General features: G+C 39.5%; 5 protein-coding genes across 5 annotated transcripts; 2 read left to right on the top strand and 3 right to left on the bottom strand.

The window, feature by feature from the left end:
- Positions 1–403: 403 nt before the first annotated feature.
- Positions 404–3280, top strand: rhd (Rh blood group, D antigen). The gene is made up of 10 exons (XM_072364956.1): positions 404–568; positions 811–997; positions 1137–1287; positions 1369–1516; positions 1655–1827; positions 1982–2119; positions 2201–2328; positions 2411–2490; positions 2659–2732; positions 2867–3280. The coding sequence occupies exons 1-10, from the start codon at positions 418–420 to the stop codon at positions 2891–2893; spliced, it is 1257 nt and encodes a 418-aa protein (XP_072221057.1). The 5' UTR covers positions 404–417; the 3' UTR covers positions 2894–3280.
- tmem50a (transmembrane protein 50A) lies at positions 3041–6953 on the bottom strand. Its single transcript, XM_072364957.1, has 7 exons — positions 6861–6953; positions 6228–6333; positions 5934–6046; positions 4316–4383; positions 4087–4179; positions 3837–3897; positions 3041–3740 (listed from the first exon to the last, which is right to left on the bottom strand). The coding sequence occupies exons 2-7, from the start codon at positions 6327–6329 to the stop codon at positions 3695–3697; spliced, it is 483 nt and encodes a 160-aa protein (XP_072221058.1). The 5' UTR covers positions 6330–6333; positions 6861–6953; the 3' UTR covers positions 3041–3694.
- Positions 6954–7881: 928 nt separating this feature from the next.
- mgst3b (microsomal glutathione S-transferase 3b) lies at positions 7882–9582 on the bottom strand. Its single transcript, XM_072364679.1, has 4 exons — positions 9360–9582; positions 9107–9229; positions 8777–8849; positions 7882–8472 (listed from the first exon to the last, which is right to left on the bottom strand). The coding sequence occupies exons 1-4, from the start codon at positions 9483–9485 to the stop codon at positions 8372–8374; spliced, it is 423 nt and encodes a 140-aa protein (XP_072220780.1). The 5' UTR covers positions 9486–9582; the 3' UTR covers positions 7882–8371.
- Positions 9583–10676: 1094 nt separating this feature from the next.
- On the top strand, positions 10677–13815 carry rsrp1 (arginine/serine-rich protein 1). The gene is made up of 5 exons (XM_072364678.1): positions 10677–10896; positions 11311–11932; positions 12024–12199; positions 13320–13391; positions 13477–13815. Exons 2-5 carry the CDS (start codon positions 11332–11334, stop codon positions 13633–13635), a joined length of 1008 nt encoding a protein of 335 aa, XP_072220779.1. The 5' UTR covers positions 10677–10896; positions 11311–11331; the 3' UTR covers positions 13636–13815.
- A 1162-nt stretch (positions 13816–14977) lies between these two features.
- On the bottom strand, positions 14978–21109 carry syf2 (SYF2 pre-mRNA-splicing factor). The gene is made up of 7 exons (XM_072365407.1): positions 21047–21109; positions 20656–20754; positions 20266–20391; positions 19629–19746; positions 16967–17057; positions 16330–16428; positions 14978–15348 (listed from the first exon to the last, which is right to left on the bottom strand). Exons 1-7 carry the CDS (start codon positions 21062–21064, stop codon positions 15183–15185), a joined length of 717 nt encoding a protein of 238 aa, XP_072221508.1. The 5' UTR covers positions 21065–21109; the 3' UTR covers positions 14978–15182.
- Between the last annotated feature and the right edge of the window lie 3784 nt (positions 21110–24893).

Here is a 24893-nt window from a genome sequence, read left to right as displayed (position 1 = left end):
CATTTATCCTTTGTTACCCGCTTGAAATGTGCGCACGGTGAAACAGACGTGAGCGTGTTTTACTAAAAAGTAAGGGTTGTATTTACTGATGTATATGTTGTGATGAAACCGTATGTATGTCACAACCGAAGGTTTGATGAATATTGTAAGTATTTAAAATAGTTAATTTAAAAAAAGAATTAGAGAAGGAGGCCCATATTATTTAAGTTAAAACGGTACGTTTCTCTTTCACGACTCAAACCATGCTGTGAAATATGTTACACAGTCACTGTAATTCTTCAAATGTGTCTCTTGAAGCATTAAAGATCACGGTTTTTTTTTCAAAGACACATGTCTTCGTGTGCAGCGGCTGATAAAGACCTGTGCTGGCTGCGCCCATTTTTTAAAACCGGCGTGGCCACACAGAGAACACTTCTAATGGCTCCTCAGTACGCTCCAAGTCTGCGCTCCCGTTTGTCACCTTTCTTGTGTTTTCTGCAAACAGGCTTTATCTTCATAGCTGCCTTCTACTTTGAAATCGAAAACAATGTAAAAGTGGATGGGAATACCTTCAACAAATTTTACGCAGGTGAGTTTTTATGCGTTTGGAGGGGTGGAGGGCTTGGAGAGTTGGGGTCTACAATGAGGCATTTTATTTTTCATTTGTGTTGGATATATGAGGAGAAACATGTTTCAAACCAACTTTACGTGCTTTTAAAAAAGCTAAACTAACTTAATGTAGTCCAAAAGAGAGAATCTGCAGCTCAGTTTTGTAGAAGTACATCCCTTTTTTTTGTGACCCAAACTTGTGCCTTTTTACTTTTTTTGCAGAGTTCCAGGATGTTAACGTGATGGTGATTCTAGGTTTTGGCTTCCTATGCACCTTTCTAGTGCGTTATGGTTTCAGTGGCTCAGGGTTCAACCTCCTTGTGGTTGGCATCGCCTCCCAATGGGCAATCATACTGAATGGCATCGGGTCCTGGTATAACCAAGGAAAGATTCGGGTTGGTTTGAGAAGGTAGGATGGATGTCACATTTGAATTCAAATGACACAGTAGAAATGACTTAATTTGAATTTGTTTGACAGAATATGAGATCCATTTTGTAAGTTTCTACTGTTCTAGATTTTAAGTCACTGCTAATATTGTTTGATGTAGCATCTTGGTTGCTGAGATGTGTACGGCTTCTGCCCTGATTTCAATCGGAGCAATACTGGGGAAGGCCAACCCTGTCCACCTCATCCTCATTGCCCTGCTGAATGTGTCAGGATTTATCTTGAATGAATGGCTCCTCCAGACTCTCCTGAAGGTAAACAGTGCCCGTGTTTTACCTGTGCTCAGTGTCATATATGTTTGCAATCTGTTGGCGATGATGTTTCCTTGTCTGCAGGTCCAACCTCTGAGCAGCATCATGCTGCTCCATGTCTTCGGGGCCCTCTTTGGACTCGAGATGACGTGGATCCTGTACCGTAAAGGCTCAAAGCAAGGATTTGAAAAAGAGAAATTTGACAGAAGATCAGGATTGTTTTCCATGTTCGGTGAATAGAAGGCTGTCCATAACCTGAAGTCATGGAAGTTTTATTTTCAGCATGTTTAAATCAAGCCTCTGCATTACCACACCCTCACTGCTGTACATATGAATAGATATTCTGGTTTTTGATGTCTTTGTTCTCCAGGCACTTTGTTTCTATGGATCTTTTGGCCCAGTTTTAACTCAGTCCTGGTGGACCACCGTACTCCTGAGCGGAAGCTTGTGGCCATATGTAGCACCTACCTGGCCCTGGCTGTGAGTGCAGTGACGGCAGCTGCTGTGTCTGTGCTCTTCAGTCCCAAAGGAAAACTAAACCTGGTATGATGTGACACTGGATATGTTGATATGCTATCATGCAGCTTCATGGACTAAACGTGCTTGTGCTAGTCTTTGTACGCTTGTCAAGCATCCCAAAAAGAACCCAACAAGTAAAGTGATATGAAGGGCTTTTTCTTCTCTTCTCTTTGAAAAGATCCAAATGCAGTCGTGCATCCTCGCTGGTGGTGTCTCTGTTGGGGTTGCCATGTCAGCAGTTCATCAGCCATGGGAAGCCATGGCAATCGGATTCACTGCTGCTATTATATCAACCACTGGATTCAAATATCTCAAGGTTTTCATCACAAGATGCAAATGTGCCTCTTCTTTAAACAAACTATATGTACACCTCATGCAATTACTTCTTTTTTACCAGATCCACATGCTACTCGCATTCGAGTGCCATGACACCTGTGCCACTCTGAGCACACACGGACTCCCTGGTCTCCTGGGATGGCTTGCCCAGCTCCTCCTGCAGATTAAAGGCTGCGATGACCGCACAGTGTAAGAATGTAACCAACATACGACAGGCATCAACAACAAACCGGAGGTGTGACGGCCCGTATAACTACTCTTTATTTTGCAGGGCTATCCGTTTTTCCGTGTTTCACATTAGTGCTCTCTTTATCACCATCAGTACGAGCTTGTCCATGGGAATTCTTACAGGCATGTCTTTTTTTTTTTTAAGTGAGCTTTTTATTTTTGGCCGAGGCAATTTTGCATTAAAATATGATCAAATTTAGTTAAATCTTGGCACCAATATGCTTGATGGAATCTAGTGTATATCAATACATTAAGCTGCGTTCTTCCTTAATATTTTATCATCGTTTGAAGGGTTTCTACTAAAGTGGAACTTCTGGAGACCACCTCAAAACAAGAAATGCTTTGATGATCAAGCTTTCTGGGAGGTAAGTAATCAGCCTATCTCAGTATATTTCTTTACTGAACTGCCTTATGTTTGGCATTGGCTCATGCTGTGCTCTGAAATCCCTTCGAGGATGACTTCACTAAGCTACTATGAATATATTTTTGTGTTTTGCAGTTTCCACATAATGCAGTGCGCAAATAAGAAGATGGAGAAATACGACACATGGTGGCACCGATTCTCCTCGGTGTCTGTAATTTCATGTAGCTGTTTTTGCTTTTATGTGAAGAAGTTATTACGTGCTTTTGTCAAGATAAGGTCAGACTGTGGAAAAGAGGAAAGTCAGTCCCATTTACTGCTCAGTATGTTTAATGTTGCCATGGTGTCAGAAAGAAGACCCAATGTTTTGGGTGTTACACAAGAAAAATGGAGAGCTGATGCACATGAATCCAAATCTGTTACATAAACAACATGCTGTTGTCTGCAGGTCTGCAGTGTGGGCTAATAGAATTCAAAAATAAATCTGAATATACACAAAGTTACAGAAATGATGAAGTGTTATTACAGAAAAATAAAAAGCAAACAACCCTGTTTGGTTACATTCAGTAAATTTGTTAATTGTTCTGAAACATTTCCCTCAATGATATCTTGTACCATAAGAATTCAACCTACAAACTAAAGGATGTTATCGAAATAAAGCCAACCCAAGGAGGAGTAGTAGCAAAGCTCCCAATATACACGAGTTGTAAACCATTTTAACAAACTGGTTACACAGTCCGAGTGCAAACAGACACGTTTGAAGATGTGCCACATTTGAAAATATTTAACCTTTCAACAAACCTATGAAATTTTGTGCTTAGTTGTGATACAGCAAATACCATAAATTAAACATGTTAATTGGAAAGCTAAAAAAATATATAAAGCGTATAATTGCTGAAGCATGTCGCCTCATACAATATAGATAGTAAAGAGTGTATAACCGTGAACAAAAAGACACGTGGTCCATTACTGCCAGAGATCCTCTGTGCGTCCAAACTTGAAAACCAAACCCCTAAATTAGGAAAACAAGCGCAATTATGAATAAATTCCATCTGTGTATGCTAAACACGAAAGGACTCAAATATGCCAGTTAAGACTATTAACTTACCCAAAGAAAATGAATGCATTTTGGAAGAAAATGGCTATACCAGGGTACACCGGAGGCTTCTCTGCAAAACACAACAGTTACATAGAAGTTACACAACAGCCTGTCTCCTTACACAGTCACTGCATCACAGTCTTTCACTCTGTAAATGTTTCAAAGCATGCCTCTGCATTGCTTAACCTTCTAATGTCACAAACTGACCGAGCAGTGAGGGCAAACTGCAAAGCATTCAAGCAGATAAAACAGCACTTACGAGGCACTACAAATCCTCCAAAGAGAATCCACATGGAGGCAATGAGGGAGCCAAAAGCCAGCATGAAGCCAATAAAGAGCCACACTCGAGCGCCTGCAAGGAGAGATAAGGAAGGGTGGGTTACTCAGTGACATGACATAGTGCTTCTTTATTAGTCTGGATACTGCTTATGTTGCAATGATGATTTAAGATATCAAATGCACATAGAAGGGGAGTTAATCATACACACCTGTCTGTCCGATGCAGCCTTCGCTGTAGCTGTCTCCTCTCACCTGGCCATTGGAAACAGCATTTATCCTTGATGGGTCAAATAAGAGAAGAAATAATAACAAATAAACCAGAAATTACTCAGTAATAAGACGTGGGGAAAAAAGATTCATTTAAGTATATTAATTCTTATTTTCAAGAGTATGGAATCGATTTGTGGGTTGGAAAATGTATTTTCCAACTGGTGTATTTGCACATTTCTTGCTTTAACATTGTTGAAGAAGAATGGGGATGTGAGTATGTTTCTGCTGAAGGTAACTTTCACTTTCAGTCTGATCAAAGTGAAGCCACAAGAATCTAAAGGCGAAGTACAGGGAGTCACAAGAGCAATGTCATTTCATCACTTTAAATTTGGACCTAATTTCTCTGGACCCAGAGGTTTGACAGTCGAAACAAAAGGAACTGGTTCTAAGTAAGTCTCTGACTAACTGAGGAAAGCAAGCATTTGTACACACTTTAGATTTTAGAATATTTTGCACCATGCCACACATCAAATACCAGAACCTGGTGTTGATATAATCTGAACAGGTTTAAAGTACACATAGCAATACATTACCAAACTTCAAATAAAAAAAAACATGAGCAGGCGTGGGGAGAAAAACGGTCTCACACACACTTTTAGGAATGATACATGTTTACGTTCAGCTCAAAATACCTTATAATTTAACACAATATGTTTGATAAAATGTCTCCTCAGTATAACACTGAATATAGTTATCAAGAGGGAGAACTTGGTTATTATGAGAACTGTTAAGAGAGTTTTTACCCTGTGTTGTTAGAGATGGACATCAGCAGGTAATACTGAGGGGAAAAGGATGCCACTAGCCTAAGCTTTATAGTTGTTATTATTAATAGAATAATATAATAATCATTATCTCACAGTATGTGTATAGTTTAGCATTAATATAAACACTTTAAATAGAAAACATAGATAAACTTATACCACACCTCTGCTGTACAAAACAGCAGATTGTAATCTTTTGTACTGAATATAAATGTCTTAAATCAGGAATCAAAGTAGGACCCAGAGAATCTGAATCAGATTATGTGATACCTAAAGAATCCCAAGCCCCCACTAAGTACCGCGAGACCTTATTTATCTGATGAACTTGCCACTTAGCTTAAAATCTATCAATAGGAGGGTCTCAACCCCCACAATGAAGGATGCAATGAGAGGGAAAACTGTTTGCAGATCGTTTCAGCCACATGACAAGGCCTTGCTCAGTTGCCATGGAGATAGATTAGTTGTTATCACATGACAGGCAGCAAGGAGATTTCAGTCAGGCATCACAACTAAAACAGATCACAGAACCGAAGAAAAAGAGTTAGAAGTCGTCAGCAATGATGGTTTAAGTTATTTACATAAGGCACCAGAGACTCTTCTTGATCAATGACTGGGGTAACGACCCCCCTCACAGCCATCACATGATTGAAACTCTATACTGAGGTCATGAGATAACAACTACACCTTATCCATGACAATAAGCAGCTCCATGTAGTGATGAAAACCCGCTAATGCAGCTGTAAGCTTCAGAAATGACAAAAGAGTTGTACAATGAAATGAGAAAAGCCAGTCTTACATAAGAAAGGCCACTGTGGCTATGACCCCGCACGTGTGATAGGCATGATGAAACTCTCCCTGATCAGGATATTTCACCGCAGCATCGATGATAATCCACCAACCTGTAAAGAACTGCAATGACATGATCACAATTGGTCGGAGTTCAGTGACTATTTACAGACATGTGAAGGTATGATGAGCTTGTGCAGGAATCAACAGTGCTTAACACATTAATGATAAAAATCTAGGAGGGAAAACAGAATGGGAGCACACATAGTCCGGGTGACCTGACAGAGGAAATCAATGTAAATACCAGAACTCCAGCAGCTATGGAGGCGATGGCGTTTCTCCTTTCTCCCCAGTCCACATTGCACTCGCAGTCTCCGCAGCGGATTCCGTCCAGAAATCCTGACATGACTCTGGAACAGGGTGTTAGGTCCAACAACGCGAAAAGACCACATCAGAAACACTCAGTCACCTCGGTAAAACAATTGGCCAAAATACATATAACACCAAATATAGAAGAGGGTCAGTAAAATGCCTCCGAAGGTGAAATAAAACCTCACAAACAATGATTACTTATGTGCGCAGTCGCAGTACAGTAACAGTGATGCTAAACCCCCTGGCTCGCAAGCACCGACTATACTGTATGTCAAGATTTATACTGTAAATCAGCAGAGTTGTCACATCTACTTGACAACAAGGCAGCATACGCATCTAGTTTAAAGTTACAGAAACTGACAGTGTACTGAGAGGATAAAACGGCTGTGTTATCGGGCTCTTTTGTTCATCGCTTTGGCACTAGCAAACATTTCCTTGAAGGTTTCTAGTAACAAAGTCGTCATAAATAATATCAAAACTCAAACAGACAGCGTTGGAGACGAATAGAAACAGGCACTCCGTATGCAATAATTGCGCGTGAAGCCATTTTCAAAGCGTTTCCTACCTTTTTGTTTTCGTTTTTTTTTATGTAGACCCTTTGGTTAAACCCGACTTGTCTTCTGACGGAGCTTGCTGATGCACATGCGCACTTCACCCGTTTGATGGGAGAACCAGACTGTTGACATTGTTGCCTTCGCGTGCTGTGGACAGAAATAGGAATTTTGTAAGTCCATAAGCACGTCTGACGTTCATAAAATGGACACATGGACGCTGTGGTCTAACGGTAAAGTAAGTTTACTCAGGTGAAGCTCTAAATTACCAGGACTTTGCTTAAATATATTTTCATATTTTACTTTCTGTTTAGACTCCACTAGCTAGGTGCATCAAGTGAAACTAGACTAGAGCACAATCAGAGCCCTTTTGTATGTTATTAATAATATAATTTAAAATGTTAAATTGAAAATAAATAATTGTGGAGCTACTTTGGCAATAAAAACATTGAACATTGAATTGAATAGCGCGAGTCAGTGATTCATGTGCTTATCCTTCCATTTGATAAAGCCCCACAGAATATGGTGCCTAACATATTATTAACATGCCCTTATAACCACTTTATCACGCAGAGCCTGCATCTATGTTGCACTCTGGTACCTCCTCCAGTTGTCAGTTAAATAGGTTTAGCGCTGTAATGCAGCAACCAGGGTTTCACATAGTAAAAAAGCTTGAATATTGTTCCCCATTTTCAAGTGTCATCAGCTAAACGAGTAAAAAAGCAAATATGTCTGCTTTTTTAGGGTTAGGGTTACTCATTACTTGGAAGTATAACGTAAGTACCATGAGGACAGCATTAGAGATCTGCATTTTGTCGACTATACAGTTTCACATTTTAGCAGGAAGCTTTTGCAGGCCGTAACACTTCATTGGACTGAAGGTAAAAGCCAGCAAACACGTAAGTGGAACTGAAATTAATACTTTAAATAATGAAGACAAGTACATAAGATAGAAAAAACATGCATTTAGTCACATACTGATTTGGATTTTTCTGATTCTGACCCTAGGTAAAGAAATGTAGCCAGAAAAAAGGATTAATTAATGCTTTTTATTGAAATGAAATAAAAGTGTACACTGTCACGTCAGATAGATTCAATTTTATTGTCAATGATTAAGTACAAGCACTTTAACAATAAAATACAGTCATGAAACAATCTTCTAAAAAGTAAAAATACATTGTCCTGCAGGGTTAGTTAAATATAGCCTGCAAATCTTCAAGAAGTCATTTGTTGTATGCCCTTACTGATGGGAGATTTGTGACTGAGACATCATGCGTGGGTCACATGCAGCCATCAAGCCTGCTGCTGCCAGCTCTTTCAATACACACAAACTGTACTGCGTATAAGAGAGCGGACGGAGCACAGAGAGAATGCGTTTGAGGTTATAGCATAAGTCAGTATCTGTATATTACTGAGGATTATCAAGTACATGTAGGAGACATTCACAAAGAACATACTTATGGTCAAAAGACAATTTTATGTTAGTGGTTCATGGAAAAAAAAACAAAGCTAGTTGACCATCATCTTAAAAAACTCCAAGCAGCTGCAAGGCAACGGATATGGAAAGAAAGATGACTCCAAAATATCCAATGTAGCCGTAAGCCCCTTGCATCCTCTTGGCTGGATCTGATATTAAGTAAAACAATGCATTTATATATATATATACACACCATATACTGTATATTATAAATATAATATGTTGTGTAAGTAATTATAGCAAAATTATAAGAGAAGCATTAACAGAGCAGTAACTTTTGTGAAACCTGGACTGCTTTTTAGCTATATTAGCACTGTTCTTTTGTGCAACTTATATCATTGTGAGTTAAATCTCTTACAAGAATAATTTGATTGATTTATGACGGTATGAAAGTTGCATAATCACAGTGGATGAAAAGTTCAGGTGTTTTTCTGCTCCTAAAGTTAGTCTTACCTCCTGTGTAGTATCCCCAAGCATAGGAAAACCTGCTGGTCACCCAAATAGCCCCCAGCACAGATGCAGATAGCTGGTTGTAAAAACAAGTTACATCAAATTACAATCCACTGGGGAAGTAAGGCTGTTTGCTGAAAATGTGCTTAATCACCATGAAACCGGTTTTTTTAGACTTGCTATCTGGAGAATTCATGCCAAAGATCATGACGAGTGGTTTCCCCAACCCCTGTCACATTGCGAATGGTTGAACATTTTAGTGGCCCGTGTCTTCCATGCACATAACGTGTGGCACAAAAGAACTACCTTATTTTAAATATGTACTATACTCACCGGATAGACCAGGGCTGCAATGGTTTGAAAAACTAGCCACTGGGAGTACACCTCTAAAGTGTTCTGATGGGCTCTCTGGATACAGTTGAACACTTGCTCCTTGTCGCTGTACATCGTGGGATACTGGAAAATAAATGTGTAAAATGGATAGCTATGTCATAAACATACATCAAAACGCTTAAAAGCCATATAACTGCAGACTTTACCTAGAAATGTTGTCATTATTTTGCACTATAGAACAAATTTCAACTACCTTAACATCGTATTTCTTCCTGGCGGCTCCAACCTTCACTGCTAAATAACCTAGCATAATCCAGCTGTAGAGGTAAGTAAATATGGCATAACCGAAACTGGATGGTAACACAGTTAGGATATCCATTTCCGAGCGTTGTATGACCTGCAGAAAAGTTTCAAGGTGGCAGAATAGATTGTTGAGCAATCCACGGTTTTACACGCCGGGGACAGCAAGGTAAACGGAACAAGTTATGTAAAACATCGCGAGATTACACGCCACGACCGAGATTAAAATAAAGGGCAATGCCGCTAATATTTTCAACAATTTAATTTATTCCTCTTTACCTCTCGAGAAAGATATATACAAAACATCCAAATGAAATAACTTACCACACAGGCAGGATTTTTAAAGATGCATACTGTATAAGATAAGACACTTAATATGGTGTTGAGCTTCTTTGCAGTTACCTTTTTTCTCACATCACGATCTTTACTCAGTTTTGGAGAGCGCTAATACAATGATTCACTCGTATTACCCAATTATTAACAACAAATTGAAACATAGCAAATGCAGCTAAGATGAGCACATTGCTCTCTCAGCGATCCAGTAACATTTTCCGTTAAAAAAGGACTGATGAATAAATAAATAAATAAATAGTCAGATAAAGCGTTCAAGCGATAACGTGTGCAATTTTGATCGAATTACAATATCAAGGTAAGCCTTCGTGCTTCGTGTGTAAGTCGGTGTGGAGATAAAATGTATAAATTCACAGAAACTGTGATTTTCTGAATGTCTTATTTTTGCGAAAACCTATTCTGCAGATGTATCTAAAAAAAACAGCCTCCATTACAATATTACAATTCAATTACAATATCAAGGTAAGCCTTCATGCTATTCTCGGTTTCACTTTTAGTCGGTGTGGAGATAAAATGTATAAATTCACAGAAACTGTGATTTTCTGAATGTATTGTTTTTGCGAAAACATATTCTGCAGATGTATCTAAAACATCCACTCCTCCGGTTGCCTGCGGCTTTAAGGGTCTTTCTAAACGATTGGGTTATTTTGATCAAGGACCGAGGTCGAGTTATTTCCTTTAACACTCTTCAGTCTCCATTTCAAGTTTAACTATCAATCAATAATAAAGATGTGAACATTACTTTTTAATCTCGTTTTGTGGAGATTTGGATTTCAGAAGTTAAACCAAGAGTGAGTTGAACAGGTTCGGCTCTAGGGAATGAACGCTTGAGTTTGAAGTGGTTAAACCAATAGAATCGTCCGGGGCAACCCGTGAATGGAAATTTCCAGACGATTCTTAAAACCCATTGCTGCCGCAGTCCAACGGTCATTCGCGTGACGACACCCAACGGACGAACAGCTAGAAAGAGGCTACGTTCTTGTTTTTCGAAATTTTAGGCTGTAAATCAACGAATTTGATCACCGTTTAGCTTTCTATAGAAGTTGTGTTCTAGTGATACATATTTAGAGGCGGTTTTCTTTTATACTTCTCGTCTTTTCAAACGTTTTCAGAAAGAGTCTTACGCCGCTGTTGCACTGGTAAGTTGTACATTATATAGCTTTGTGTTGTTTTACCATTAGCGAATATATTACTCAAGGGATTGGCCTTGTAAAATGTATTATCTTCGTGATGCTTGAGTTAAGTGCATGTTACTATTACTTCACGGCGCCGGGTATGAATACGAATTAGAGGAGGGTTTCTATGCTCATGTTAGCAAAGCTACTAGTAGCCTGCGTCATTCTGGAAATTTCCAGAACTTCCCAGTCAGCCGTTGAAGTTATGCAACGGTGCTGCGGTCGCTAGGGGCAGCACGGAGAAAATAGTTGCGCAATATTTTCTTTTCATTCACTGGCTTCGGGTTGTATAACAAGAAGGTCATCGTTACCATAGCCCTTTGTACGGTGCAAGTGTAAGTTCTAGTTCTAATTATGTTGTTTTCTTTCCTATTTCAGCCCGTGGCAGACTACTAAACAATGGCCAAACGACCAAACTCCCACTCTGACATGGCCCAGGCTCGTCAGAGCGATGGCATTAACGTGATCTTCGACCAGAAGAGCCCCGGTTCCTCTCACTCGCGCTCCCGCTCGACAAGCAGCAGTGCCAGTAGTTGCAGCGGCCATTCCTCTGGCTCAGGCTACTACAGAGGACGCAAAACCCAGAGGACACGCCACAGGTCCTCATCGTCCTCATCTACCTCATCTACCTCTTCATCTTCAAGTAGTAGTTCCTCTTCTCGCTCCAGGTCCCGCTCCCACCCTCGTTGCCACAGACGTTCCTCCCGCTGTGGCTGCAATGACCATCGCAGATATGGCCGGGGCCGTTATCGCTGTTCACCTCCACGTCGCTATAGGGCTCGTTCTCGCTCCTACAGCCGCTCTCCCTCTGTAGAGCGGTACTCCCGTCACAGCAGATATTACAGATCCCGCTCCAGATCCCGGTCTTCTGGACGCTGGAGTAGGTACAGGAGACATGTGAGCCAGTTAAGATGCAGATTCTCCAGATCCCCATCCAGAACACACAGGGTCCGGTCAAGATCCAGATCTCCTACCACCTCTATCAGTTTGAGCATGCAAGGTAAGTACATGTACTTCAGGGACTTAATGTTTGAAATTCCTGCTTAGGTCCAATTCATTAAATGTTGTCGAAATCTGTTTGTGTTGCTCAGACAAAAGGGATCTTCTTGAAGTTGCCAAGGCCAATGCAATGAAGATCCTGGGAGTGGAGAACCTGGAACTTCCTGAGAGTGTGAAACCAATCCTATCAGAGCGGTCGGAGTCCAGAGGGTTGTCACCGGAGCCACTGACAAGGGTGAGACATGGCTCCGAAAAGAGTGTGACACAGGTGAGCATCTGAAACCGTTAACTATCTGAGGAACACAGCACACACTGAAGACAGAATATTTTCTCACAGTCCAAGTCATACTTGGAACTTTTTGTTGTTTTCAAATTATTCTAAACATTTTAATCTTTTTTAAAAAAAAAAAAAATTTTTATTGATTATACCCATAGCAACAGTACGCACACAGTTAGTTTTACACCATACACACATGATCCTGATTTTTTTTTTTTGTTTGTTTCCATTTTATTACAAACTTACATGGACTTATTTAGTTGTCTGCTGATCTGTGCTGTTGAATTTCCTGTCTGTTAACCCTTGGACCCCATGGGGGAATACACATACTCTCTGTATTTATTCCTGTCTTCATAGATAACATGACAGTGGTCTCCTTCACTCATCGGCACCTGGGATTAAAGGGCTGTCATGTGACTTGGGTGACAACAATATTTGTTTGCGTGAAAGGTTATCTGATGACTTTGTAATGTCTTCATGTGTGATCATTTAGGGGTTAACCAGATACAGATCATACATACCCACGATGTACACCTCTGCTAATTGCACGCATACATTGATGCACAAACAATTCAGAATATATTACTAACTCACCTTCATATATATATAAATGGAAGTAGTAGAATGTTGACATTACAAATGTATTTATGCTTGCAGATGAAATGGGTTATTGTTATTTAGCAGAGTTCTCCACTCGCTGATGGAACGCAGGCGTGTGGACTGCATTATAGTGACTATTCCTGTCAAGAGAACTATAAACAGATGAAGAACTCCACTCCGTATGCCAAAGATAAGTTGGTACACAAGATGTGTGCTAAGGGGCTGGGGGAGCTGCGTCGTCATCATTCTGCCACTGTAGACAGAGAAGACATCTTTATTTCTGATAAATATTTGACATCTTTGTTTTGTTCAGCTTTATGGTCTGTCCTTGAAGCATTATATAAATTATTGGAGGGGCTGCATGAGGGATGCAGTGTGAACATACTTTTAATGCTGAAGAAATTATGTAACCTTAGTAATCCATCTATATGAACTTTAGACTGTCAAGCTCACTGTGCCTTTGGTTTCTCACTCATGATTAACTTTCCATTTTTCTTCTTTTTTGAATTAGGACAATGAAGAGGAGCCTGGCGTGTCCAGCCCAAGGATGTCTCCAAGAGGGAAAATTGCCTTCAGTATTAATGTAAGTGACATGGAGCTGCATTTATTGCAACAAGTTCATCCTTACCCAACGTGAAAACTGATATAATGTAATTCTTTGTTTCCAGAACTCTGTGGCCAAACCCACAGTGGCAGCTCCATCTTCTGCTAAGGTAACTCCCCGAGTGGACAGCTATGAAAGCAGGAAGCCCTACGGCCACTGGATTCCAGTCGGTTCAGGCCGAACCTCCCGTGCACGCAGACACACTAAAGCCACGTCACCTTAGTGTAGCAGGGAGTGTAAATCATGTAAATATTTTGTACATACCATGATGTATCATTTCGTGGTCGTTTTTTTTTCCAGATTTATATGGGAAGGAGGCAAGAAAACATTCAGGTGGGATTATTTCTTTCCCTTTTGTGTACTGTGTTTATTTATAGATTCAATAAAGTCACTTTTGAAACTACCCGACTGTGTTTGATCTCTTTTTAAACTAATAAGCCCCTCACTAAGTTTATAAAATCCAACTTTATGTCAAGGACATGTGACTACTTTAAAACCTTAAACATGGAAAAGTCTTGAATGTGGTTATATACAGATGTTCCCACAATGACCACATGGTGTCAGGATCTCCATCCATCTGGCTGCAGCCCTTCATGATGCCAACATTTAGTCACATTTAACTTGAGCGAGGGAGCCCTTAATGAGTCATAGGAAAGCTAAATGTCAAACTAAAAGCACCATAATGCTGTCGGAGGGGGGCGTCATGCTGTTGAGGATGCTTTTGTAACTCGCCCTGAAGCTTCTGACTTTGACAACACCTTAATAATTACAACCGAATTATTTTTATTTGAGGGTAATTAAGTGGTGATAAATTACAATCTGTCTGGTAGATTGATTATCTCAACATAATAAAAGGGAGTTTGGAATGTCTGACTACCAGACTCTGCGTCTCCTGCTGTAACCTGACCTGAGATTCTGTGTAATTACTTGAGACAGAGGGTGCGGGATGCAAATATCACTGCATTGAATCTTTGCATTGCTTCTGCTCCCGTTGCACTTCAGTTAACTGATGATTTATCTCGCAGGACTCAAACGAACACAACAAGTTTGTCCTCACGAAGCACTCGTCGTGTTTACAAGCTTTATATCAAATCTTTCAGATGTCAGACTGTGACACGCCACAGTAAATTTATAATCATCTACCTGATGTCCTCAGGTTAATCAGATAAGACTTCAACAGTAATTTTAATACATCATCCACACCTTGACAGCTTGAGAGCAGTTGGTTGGTTTGACTTTCTGTCCTGCAGAGGGTGCAGCTCCCCCACGGTTGGAGCTCAAAAAGCATGGGAACCCGTTCGCCCGTCTGTGCTGCAGTCACAAGGCTTTCCTGCTTACGTTGCAGCCTCAGGCGAGTTAGTGGCGAGATGGAGGTGATAAATAAATTGAATTACTCCAGAGGTGATCCTTATCTCTGCGTGCACCTACACTAAAACATTCTTTTGGCCGATATCCTCTGCCGAACATGCCCAGAGGTTTGATGGCGGTTCATTCTCAGGCTCAAGATGTCTTCATCATGAGACCACACACAGTAAACCCTCAGAGAAACCGAGAAGGACGCAGGATAATTAGAAGGGGTTTATTTAAAAACAAGGGTAAGAATAATGACAGCTGTTCTGACTTCTAATACTATACAAAGGAACGTCTTCAAATAACTCTCGTCTTACAACGAATACGCCATGTAAGCTTTTAAGTATATGTACTTTTGGTATGCAACAACAAAACATAACACAGCCAAGAAGCAGAGAACCACCAAAGTGACTGGACCAACTAGACAGCTGTGCCTCTCTCCAGGTTCTGTTTGATCTCTGCTGTGTATTTGCCGTAGAAGCGCTCCGCTTTCTTGTTGAACTTGGCATTCCTCTCGTTAATGTAGTCGATGTCGGCGTCGTCGTTGTAGGCCCTGCGCCGGCTGTACTTGGACCGCTTCTCGATCCTGACAATCGCAAATAAAGGCAAGTCATGGAGGATTTCATAAACCAGCGTGGCCACTATCCATGCCATATCCAATAACAATAATTGGCCACAGGCAATAATTTGAGGGTATGTATTTAAATTTGGCAATGGAAAAAACACACGTACTCAAGAGGAAAATACAGTCAAATTGTGAGCTCCGACCCTTGATTCACTGTGTCTTCAAAGCATTGTCATGCGTCATACTCTGGCAGCCGAGTCCTTGTCTAATGCCCCACAGTTGCATCTCTACCACAGGCCTGAGACTGCCTCAAATATAGAACAGCTCAGGGAAAGACCAGTGATCAAAGGTTAGGGACTTCTGTATTGAAGGCTAAACTCTCAGACTCCATGGTTTAAATAAAGAACACTAAAGCTACTTCTGAACTCTTTCCTCTTTACCCTTTTAGTGTGGAATAAAGTCTGCCTCACCATTCCACCCATGCCAGCTTGGATTTCTGTGGTAACCATTTGTCATTTATTTGACACATGGTCATGTATGTGGTCTCAGCAGGTTCCGTGCCCCGACCAGGACCGCTTACAGTTACCAGGGATCTGCCTCCTTGTATCAGGATTTATACCCTGGAGTTGGCTTCCATCTCTACGTTTAACTGACTGAACGGATCATTGCATGATAAATGGAAAAAAGAGGTTGTTTGGACTGTCTGAGCAGATCAGAACCACCAAGATTGAAGCTAAATCTTCCTGAGCACCACTCTTGCTTTTCTTAAAAAGCCGTGAATAGATGAACTTGTGTCTTGTTGATAGCTTTTAGCTTGTCAGCTCAGTCTTGTGCTCTTTTCTTTTTGTTAAAGGCAACATCGGTCGGTACGATAATCGACCGAATAATCTACCCAGTGAGTCAGGCTGGTATTTAATGGGCAGACTTGAGGCTGAGCTCGAATTAACTGCGGACTGGGAGAGGATAGGGCATCTCTTTTTATCATCTCCGAGTGTGACTTACTGTTTCTCAACATCCTCCACCATGCGGTCAATGCCATCCTTTGTGGGAACATGGGTTCCGTGTATCAGGCTGTTGGACGTGGGGTAGAAATCCTCACCACTGTGGAACACCAGCAAAACAATTAGAAATACATAACTAAAGATAATCACCATTTACTGACTTTTCAATTCCATCATTGTGATTATGGCTGTCCAAATAAGGGATGATGACGTGGCTTCAGGGCACATGGCGATGTGCTCATCCTTCGCGCTTCTGCATGTGGCAGCTTTTTATGGGTGATGAAACCTTCAGGCACTGGATTCTTTTTGACCTTAGCATGAATGCCGTACACATTAAAGCTTTAAAATCTTCAAATTATTTCTGGATCGTGCAACCACGTCAACACAAAACCCAGGGCGAATTGAGGGTGACCGAACATATAGAAAAGGCTTTATGAACATGTGATGGGCTGATGTAAGGGCTGATTAACGCAAGTTAATAGTCACTATTTATTTTAATTGACTTGAAATTTGACTTAAAATCCATCTTTTTTCCCCCCATTAGTATAATTCAGAGAACTTTTACACAGCTTGATGACATTTCTTTGCATTCTTGGCTGCTGATGTGGAAAGGAAGACGGAAAGGAGGCTCGACTCACCTTTCCTCTCTTTGCCTCACGTAGCTTTCCAAGTCTGGTCGGATTTGCTTGGTGAGTCTCTGGTACTGTCGTAATTGTGCCTCGGCATAACCTGTCGTCCATTGCGTTTGTGTGAGAGAGAAGAGAACAAAAAAAAAAAGAAAAAAAACGAGTTATAATTAGTGGAACAAACAGCAAGCAGGCATGAGGCCCGGCAACCCAACCTGCGGAGGGCTGAAGAGCTCTCCTCCTCCCGTCCTCCCTTGAAGCCCCTCTGGTGATCATTTTCTCTCAGAGGTTTTAATTGGGGCGGGGGGGGTTAATGCAACAGATGGCAGCCATATTCAGCAGACACAGCAAGTCTTTTTTTTCAGTAGATTAAATTAGGAGCCGTTTTAAATGACTGGCATCCACACTCACATGCAGCCAGTATTGCTTTATTTTGTGCTACTACACAGAACCAAGGAAGCTTTCTACCAACCTTTCTCTGTATGAGAGATCACATGCCACATCCCAGTAAAACAAGAGAACGGTGCAACCCTTTTCTCATCTGTAAACTGTATTAGATTACTATTAAATTACTAAATGAATAGAATGAGGCTCTATGGTATGACAGGAGGGTTATCCATACCTAAAATAAAACCGTTTGATCCAATCACTGCATGCTCGAAGGGATCCAAAGTCAATACAATCTTTAAGTAATGTCTATGTATGTGTTTAACCCACATAATGTGTGTTAAACAATGTTTCGCATCTGTATTAGATGTGAAACATCTTTAACTGACAACGAAATGTTCAATCAGATTAGATCACTATCAGCTGAAGCTAAATAAGGCTGCCGTCTGCACTTCAAACTGAAATGTCTCAGTAAATTAATTCTTCGATTCAATATGTGGCTGGTGACGTGTGCAACAAAAAGATGGCATCCTAGTGTTTTAGACCGGGTCCGGATGTTTGGATAGGTTTATGCTCACAAATGGTTTTCATTTTTCAGTTTGATTCTCTTTGATCAGAGGAAGTTTTAGTGAACTTTGACAATCTTGCCAAGTTTCAGAAGACACGGACAGCATGAGATTGTTTCCAAACATTTAGCAACCCGTAACAAGTTCTGGTATCTGCTCTTCAATCATTACAGAAAAATCTCCATTCATCAAATGACAGACGTTGCCAAAAACGTGTCGAACATCGTCGACTTAAGAGGCAAAGCACAGAACAACGCATGTCCAAAACCCAGGATACCGTGCCAAAGAAAGATTACCACAAACAAACCCATCACCTAAAGCTCTTTTCAGACCTGAAACACAAAATAAATCAATAGTACAGCATCTATCTGTTAAGGTGACAACATTCTTTCACTTACATCTTGGTCACTGTTACATAGTTTTTTTCATTAATTTATCAAACTCTTATTCTAACCAAAAAAAAAAAAATCAGAGAACTCAACCACTCATAAGGACCATTTGACACATAAAAATAACCCCAGAATATCACAAAACAACACTGACCTTTCTACCATACCTTATTCAACACTATTTAATTAATTAATAGATATAGGGGCATCCAGTTTGCAATGTAATATTTCACTTCCCCTTCATATGCGGTCTCTCCTGCCGCCTCTTTGAGTTTTGTTCCCACCATAATGACAGAAAAGCCAAAGCATATTAGCAAAGTGTCCAGAAGCATTAAACCTAATCTCATTTGCTTCAGATTGATAAAATCATGTTTGTCTGTAATGGCTGCTCAGTTATAAATGCACACTATGATCCTATCACACTTTTCTCACTGTCTAACTGCTTGAGGCCAATCAGCCCTGACGCCTCTGATGTTGTTTTTCCAGCAAGTTCTGATAATTGTGGGTCAGAAACCAACAAAATGACACCACTATAAAATACAGAGGAAGTATAATTTATTTCCCCAATATTTTCCCCAATCTGTTTTAAGTAAATATGTCTGGGCATTATAGGACATTTCAAAGGTCTGGCTGGATTAATGCTAACATAAGTAGTTCGGTATTGTTCTGTGTTCTGACTTAGGAAGACTGCTCCGTTATTGGACACAATCTGGAGACACTCGAGGCTGTGAAGGAGAGGACAACTCTGAACAACTGTTATCCATTGTGGATCATCCTGAACATCCTCTCCATCACATACTGGACAAACAGCAGAGCTGCTCCTCCTCCAGGAGGCTCATTCAGCTCTGGTTCCACAAGGAACGCTACAGGAAAGCATTCCTGCCATATGCCATCAGACTTTACAACAGTTCACCTCCGTCTAACAGAGACACAATGAGTGAAAAAGTATTTATCTGTGTTTATAAATGCCTGCACAGCACTCATGTTCACGCTCATTATTTGTTATTCATACCATTTGCACATTACTGTACTTTTGTTTCTTATTATTTTGTAAATACTTCTTCTCTTATTTTTTCTATTGCACTGTGCTCTACACTTGCTGCTGTAATACAGAAATGTCCCAGCCTGGGATCAATCATCTTAGTAACATTAACCTGTTAGTTAAAGATTTGTGATTTTTCATTTAAAGAGAAACCTTTCAAGAGAAGGAATTTCTTCACTCATCTATCTTTATATCATACAATCCCACTTTAGTACCCGTTTCATACCCTAAAAAACAATGAAAGCATAAACAGCAAACAATCGGCCTCCACCTTTAGAGGCGCTACCAACCTGCAAATCCAGTGTCTGGATTCTTCTTCTTTTTCTTTCTCTCCCATCTCTCTGCATCATCAGCAGTGATTTCCAGCAGTTTCACCCTGTCATAGTCCTCTCCACGAGAGGCGCATTCCTAACAGGCAAAGATTAGTTGGATTGTAAATGGAGCAACACACTTTGGAGAAATTTTAGACACCATTATATTTTTAAGATTTTGGTCCATCACACAGTTCAGAGTGGTCCAATTCCAAAAGGATCTTCCACCTTTCGTATATAACATTCAACCACTTTATCCAGCTACACAAGGTTTAATGCTGTAATAATCTCTATACAAATTCTTGAAATATAGCCATAACATGTTTTGTTAGTACGCTGTGAGCTTATCCTTTAAGTCCCTAGCAGTTTTAAGCTTGAGAACCATATTTTTACCACATCTAAAGATATTCTCTGAAGAAGTTCCTGAAATATTGGATTTATCGAAATGGAGTGGGCATAAGGTGGGCATAAAGGACAAGTGAGCTTTCAGCTTACAACCTTACTAAAAACTGAATAATCCTGATAAAAAAAAAAAAAAAACCTTTTTTTTTAAAGATAAATTTAGATGAGAAACAGAATCTATGGCTACAAACGCAGACTTAAAGACCAAAAATACCTTTTTCTTTTCACTTTCAGCGAGCTCCCACTCCAGTCGAGCTTTTTTAGCCTCCCAGTTGGCAGGAAGTTTCTGCCTCTTATCCTCCTCCACAACCTCCTGGTGATTTAGTTTACGTGCTTCGTTCTGTAGTGAAAATTAACACACACGCAAAACAGGATTACAGGGAGAAATATGTCCACAAAGTGCCACTAAACATGACTGGAGTCAAAACCACGATTTATTGAACTGAAAATAAAACAGTCTTCTTGGATCTTGTGTTTAGCTTTGTGACAGCCCAGCTTACCACGTAGCATTAATTGTAAAATATCATTTACAACATACAATGGTTTCTCTTGGATATTTAAAGCATGTTTTTTTATTTATTATTTAAAGGGAAAAACAACTGACCCGTTTAAAATGTAACTCTCTAAATTTACGAAGTCTCGCTTCTCTCTTCTGGCCAGCCACATTTTCACTCGGTTCCCCCTCAGCAGCTGTGGCAGTTTCCTGCAAGTGAAAAAAGTTATTCAAAATATAAAATCGTCCTGTTTTATGGTCAAGAGTAGTCTACTACGGGTGAGACAAATGAAAACACCTGAGAGATGTAACGTTAGTTAGCACATACGCTAACAACTGTTAGCTTAGCATGACAACATACGACGGTGAAAAAGGACGGAAATTAGACAATCTTTCGGTAAACATAAACTCAATTCATCTGAACAACAGTATTTATCGACTATTTATCCCATGTATAATGTAAGAAACTATTTCCAAATTCCTTTAATATAAAAGTACGAACCTCACTGCACGACGCCATAGTTGTGCTCGGCTGGGGAAAAACACCGGAAGTGCGATATTGATGGAAGGATATTACGTCAAAACGTAAAAACACACACACACACACACATATATATATTCTTAAGAAAACAAAACAAAACAATAATAATTATTATAACAATAACAATGATAATAGTCATAGCAATAATAATATTAATAACAACAACAATAATAACAAAATAATAATACGACTATTTTTCAGGGGACGCTGAAGTAATTCTAGTTTATCCGGAAATATATCGATCTCTCCTTTCAAAAATACACGTCATGGTCTACTCAGTAAATGGAATATAACAACAGCAGCATTGTCTTTCCTGATCATTTTAACCACACATTAATATATTTTTATACAGAAATAAAGTGAATCCACCCCTGCTCTTTCAGTTGACGGTCTATCAGCATTATGTGAGCCATGCTTTTCTCACATGAGAGAGATCTTATTTTTAACTGCTCATATAATATTTGCTGTTCGTGCTTTATTCAAAATATTAATCCCAGTACACCTCAAATAATGTCAACTTCTGACTTATACTTTTTATTTTTTAAACGAAAAGTCATAAGTTTTGAGCTAAGGATGGCTTGGAGCTTGTCTGTAGTTCAAAGCTGGGGTTTTATGTTTTACTTCAAAGAGCTGAAAGTGTGTACATTGTAAGAAATGGGTGAAAGTAGAGTAACAATCAATAAAACAATAAAATTATCCTTAGAAATTAAATGAGGATGCTTCCATTTGAAGAATAAATCCACTTTGTGTTTGTCATTGTACTGTATGCCTAAATCAGCAAGTCAGAACGCAGTGTTGGAATTTTATTTTTCTTCTAAGCCGAGTGTCTAAGGCCAGACACTCTTTTTGAGACAGATTTATTGTTTCTAATATCGGGAAAAGTAGAATTACAACAGTTTCAAGGTAGGCAGCAGAGACCAGTGACAATCATTTTGTATATGATCAAATGACAGATTTGGTCATAGTCTTAACTTCTGCCTCTGACTTCAAAATAAAAGGGAAAAGTGTGCTTTTACACAAGAAATCTTCCATGAAGTTTGACGTTTGTGCAAAATTTTGTAAGAATTGACACATACATATAGTCCTGAGTTACATCCAAAATCCTTTTATCTTTTAGGACACAATGACTTTTAACAGCCAAACTCTAATGAGTTCATATCTGATTCCAAGTAAAAATTAAATTCTTTCAAGAGCTGCTGAAATATCATGTTATTTCTAAAGAAAAAAAGCAGAAAATATAAAGCCTTCCTCTACAATTGTTTCCAGCTGCGAGGCATTTTAAAGAGTCACCTCATCTGCCGATGTTACAATTTAACAGAACAATTTCTATATCTATCAAAAAGGTCTTTCCTGAGCATCACTGAATAACGCTCGAAAATGAGAATACACAGAAACAACAATAACAAAATAGACACAAATACACTCATCATTCGGGTATTTTTTATCTGCATTAATTGTGAATTATTTTGATGTTATTTTCAAGCTGTCTGAGCAGAGTAAGAAAACTCAATGCACGACCCAGTCATGAATAAAGATGAACCTTAGTGAACATTTCCCTATTTGATACATACGTTCATTTTCTGTGTGTGTGTGTTTCGTTATTTTCCACACCTCCTGTGGAAACTCCTCTTGTAAGACGACAATCCATCTCGCTGATTTTATTTGGTGTTGTTTAGTCTGACGACTGCACGTTTGTGTAATCAAAGTCAAATTATTATGACACATAAAAAACACTCCCAAAACTGGTTGTATCATCACAAGAGACTCATAATTGTTTGTTGTTATGCTTCCTCAGTTGTGTGCATGTTTGCTCATTTCATCATGGCACCATGGTAAAAGTAATTGCCAGGCGTCTTGTGTTTTACAGAAATGCCTTTGTGTATCATTTTAAACCAACCCATATTGCTTCCTTTTGAAGTTTGAATTCACTGAAAAATCCTGCCGGACTGTATTGGAAACTGGCATGGTACACACTGACAGCAATTATGAACATGACTGGAGGTTATAAAGTGAGAGGCATGAAAGGTCAAGCATAAAGTCTTCAATGTACCACACAGAGAGTCTGTTTAGACTCTCCTAAACCCAATTGTTATGGTCGTTTTTGCCGCAAAGAAACAGAATCTTGCATGTATTATGATGCATTTTATTTTTACCCAGAAACACACGAGTATCATTCAAGGCCCTAGAACACGGGACCTTCAAATCTGATTCAATGATCTGATCAGAAGACAAAAGTAAACACTTTCCAAAAGCCATCTGAGCATGTTTGACTTGCCAAAATGGATGTGCTCCCTGTTTGATTGCATTATACTAATAGAGATCCTTTGGAGGATGTAATTAAGTGAAGTTTATAGTCTTAGATTAAAGCATCCTCTAGATCACAGGCAATGTTAATGGAGTGATGCATTTTCACTGGAAACCAGATGGGAGTACATCACAACAGAGCAAAACATCACTGGGTGCTGTAATGGGCATGGCTCTACTATTAACATGGAAAAAGGAAAACATCTTCATAACGAATGACTCTCAAATAAGTGACTGAAAAAATAGCTGGTATAAGAAACAGGATGAAAAAAAAGAGCATTTCCTCTGTGCTTGATTAAAATTCAAAATGGACTCGAACACAACAACTGAGAGTGGTGTTTATTACTTTAAAATTTCCAGACATAAATACAGAACAGTCATGAGTTTACAGTGTGCCTTATGGGTGAATTATTTTTGCTTGATAGCTGTTAATCTCTCTCTGTTGATGTCATTTACACATTATTCACTGTTCTCAAGTGTTCTCATATGTCAACTTCCCTCAGGGTGTATTCATTCACTTTCATGGAGGTTTGAACATTTTGTGCTCTCTGTCCATCGAGAACAGAAAGAAACAGAGCCAAGAAGTTGACAGCTTGTTGGCAGGAGTTTGTTCAGTTAAACAGAGTCCACTCATGCAGGAGGTGTTGACTGTGATCAACTCACAGATATCAATGAAGCAATTATTACCTAGCAATTCATTAATAGGGGGTCTCCCAGTCTGGTGCCTGATAACGGATCATTAGCAATAATGATGTCCTCCATTATGGATCTTTAGGGAAGCAATGATTAACAGATTCATAATGTTGCAAGAATCATAACATAGCAAGAATATAGAGAAAAAAGATGTATAGCAACTAGTGAAATATTTATAGACATTATGCTGACTGCGAGAGTTATACAGCTATAAACATTCAAATCTGACATATGACAACATCCCTCTCCAGACTTCCACATTAGAGTTCACAAGTTACAAAAACAGCCCTTCTGACATGAAATGCTCCCAACACAAGCTGTTATCTTAAAACCCTTTCTGCTTTTCTGTTTTTCTGTGTTTATAGAATATGACATCTCAGAAAGATCAGATAAAATCCTGTCAATTTGAACAATGTCTTGCAAAATGAAGGATAGATGCATTCCCATAACTTTCCCTGCTGTTTTCAGGTAATCATTGACTTCATAGCTGGCATTTGATCAAGATTTACTCACCAACAAACATTAACTTGCAGTTATACCTCATTTGCTACCTGTCTGTCCCATATAAATTATTCAAATTCTATGTCCCCTGCTGGGAAATGCTTCTGCACTGGTAACCATAAAGTTTTATGTTTAATACGTGTAAATAAAACATACTTTAATGTGTAGTATATTTGTAATTTGCAAAATTAAAGTACATTTAAAGCACATTCAAAGGGTTAAAGAGTATCGGTAGTTTCCAAGACTCAGTTGAGAGAATGTAACACGAGCACAGGATCATGAACACAGCAGGCTTAAGCAGTATTCTAAG

The sequence above is a fragment of the Leuresthes tenuis genome, unplaced genomic scaffold, assembly GCF_036924035.1.
Source record: "Leuresthes tenuis unplaced genomic scaffold, fLeuTen1.0.hap1 SCAF_15, whole genome shotgun sequence".
Lineage (NCBI taxonomy): Eukaryota > Metazoa > Chordata > Actinopteri > Atheriniformes > Atherinopsidae > Leuresthes > Leuresthes tenuis.
The sequence above is the reverse complement of the archived record's forward strand: the minus strand, read 5'-3'. Positions and strand labels throughout refer to the sequence as shown.

Excerpts from the sequence above, each read along its gene's own strand:
- tmem50a (XM_072364957.1), bottom strand. The coding sequence starts at position 6,329 with ATGTCAGGATTTCTGGACGGAATCCGCTGCGGAGACTGCGAGTGCAAT. Across the intron at positions 3,898-4,086 it reads TGGAGGATTTGTAGTGCCTC|AGAAGCCTCCGGTGTACCCT; the intron begins GTAAGTGCTGTT and ends TGTGTTTTGCAG. Across the intron at positions 3,741-3,836 it reads AATGCATTCATTTTCTTTGG|GGGTTTGGTTTTCAAGTTTG; the intron begins GTAAGTTAATAG and ends TTCCTAATTTAG.
- rsrp1 (XM_072364678.1), top strand. The coding sequence starts at position 11,332 with ATGGCCAAACGACCAAACTCCCACTCTGACATGGCCCAGGCTCGTCAG. Across the intron at positions 12,200-13,319 it reads CCGAAAAGAGTGTGACACAG|GACAATGAAGAGGAGCCTGG; the intron begins GTGAGCATCTGA and ends TTTTTGAATTAG. Across the intron at positions 13,392-13,476 it reads AAATTGCCTTCAGTATTAAT|AACTCTGTGGCCAAACCCAC; the intron begins GTAAGTGACATG and ends CTTTGTTTCCAG.
- syf2 (XM_072365407.1), bottom strand. Across the intron at positions 20,392-20,655 it reads GAGAGTTACATTTTAAACGG|AACGAAGCACGTAAACTAAA; the intron begins GTCAGTTGTTTT and ends TTTTCACTACAG. Across the intron at positions 17,058-19,628 it reads TCCAGACACTGGATTTGCAG|GTTATGCCGAGGCACAATTA; the intron begins GTTGGTAGCGCC and ends AATGGACGACAG.
- mgst3b (XM_072364679.1), bottom strand. The coding sequence starts at position 9,485 with ATGGATATCCTAACTGTGTTACCATCCAGTTTCGGTTATGCCATATTT. Across the intron at positions 9,230-9,359 it reads GGAAGAAATACGATGTTAAG|TATCCCACGATGTACAGCGA; the intron begins GTAGTTGAAATT and ends TTTATTTTCCAG. Across the intron at positions 8,850-9,106 it reads TTGCAGCCCTGGTCTATCCG|CTATCTGCATCTGTGCTGGG; the intron begins GTGAGTATAGTA and ends TTTTACAACCAG.
- rhd (XM_072364956.1), top strand. The coding sequence starts at position 418 with ATGGCTCCTCAGTACGCTCCAAGTCTGCGCTCCCGTTTGTCACCTTTC. Across the intron at positions 1,517-1,654 it reads AGGATTGTTTTCCATGTTCG|GCACTTTGTTTCTATGGATC; the intron begins GTGAATAGAAGG and ends TTTGTTCTCCAG. Across the intron at positions 2,733-2,866 it reads ATGATCAAGCTTTCTGGGAG|TTTCCACATAATGCAGTGCG; the intron begins GTAAGTAATCAG and ends TGTGTTTTGCAG.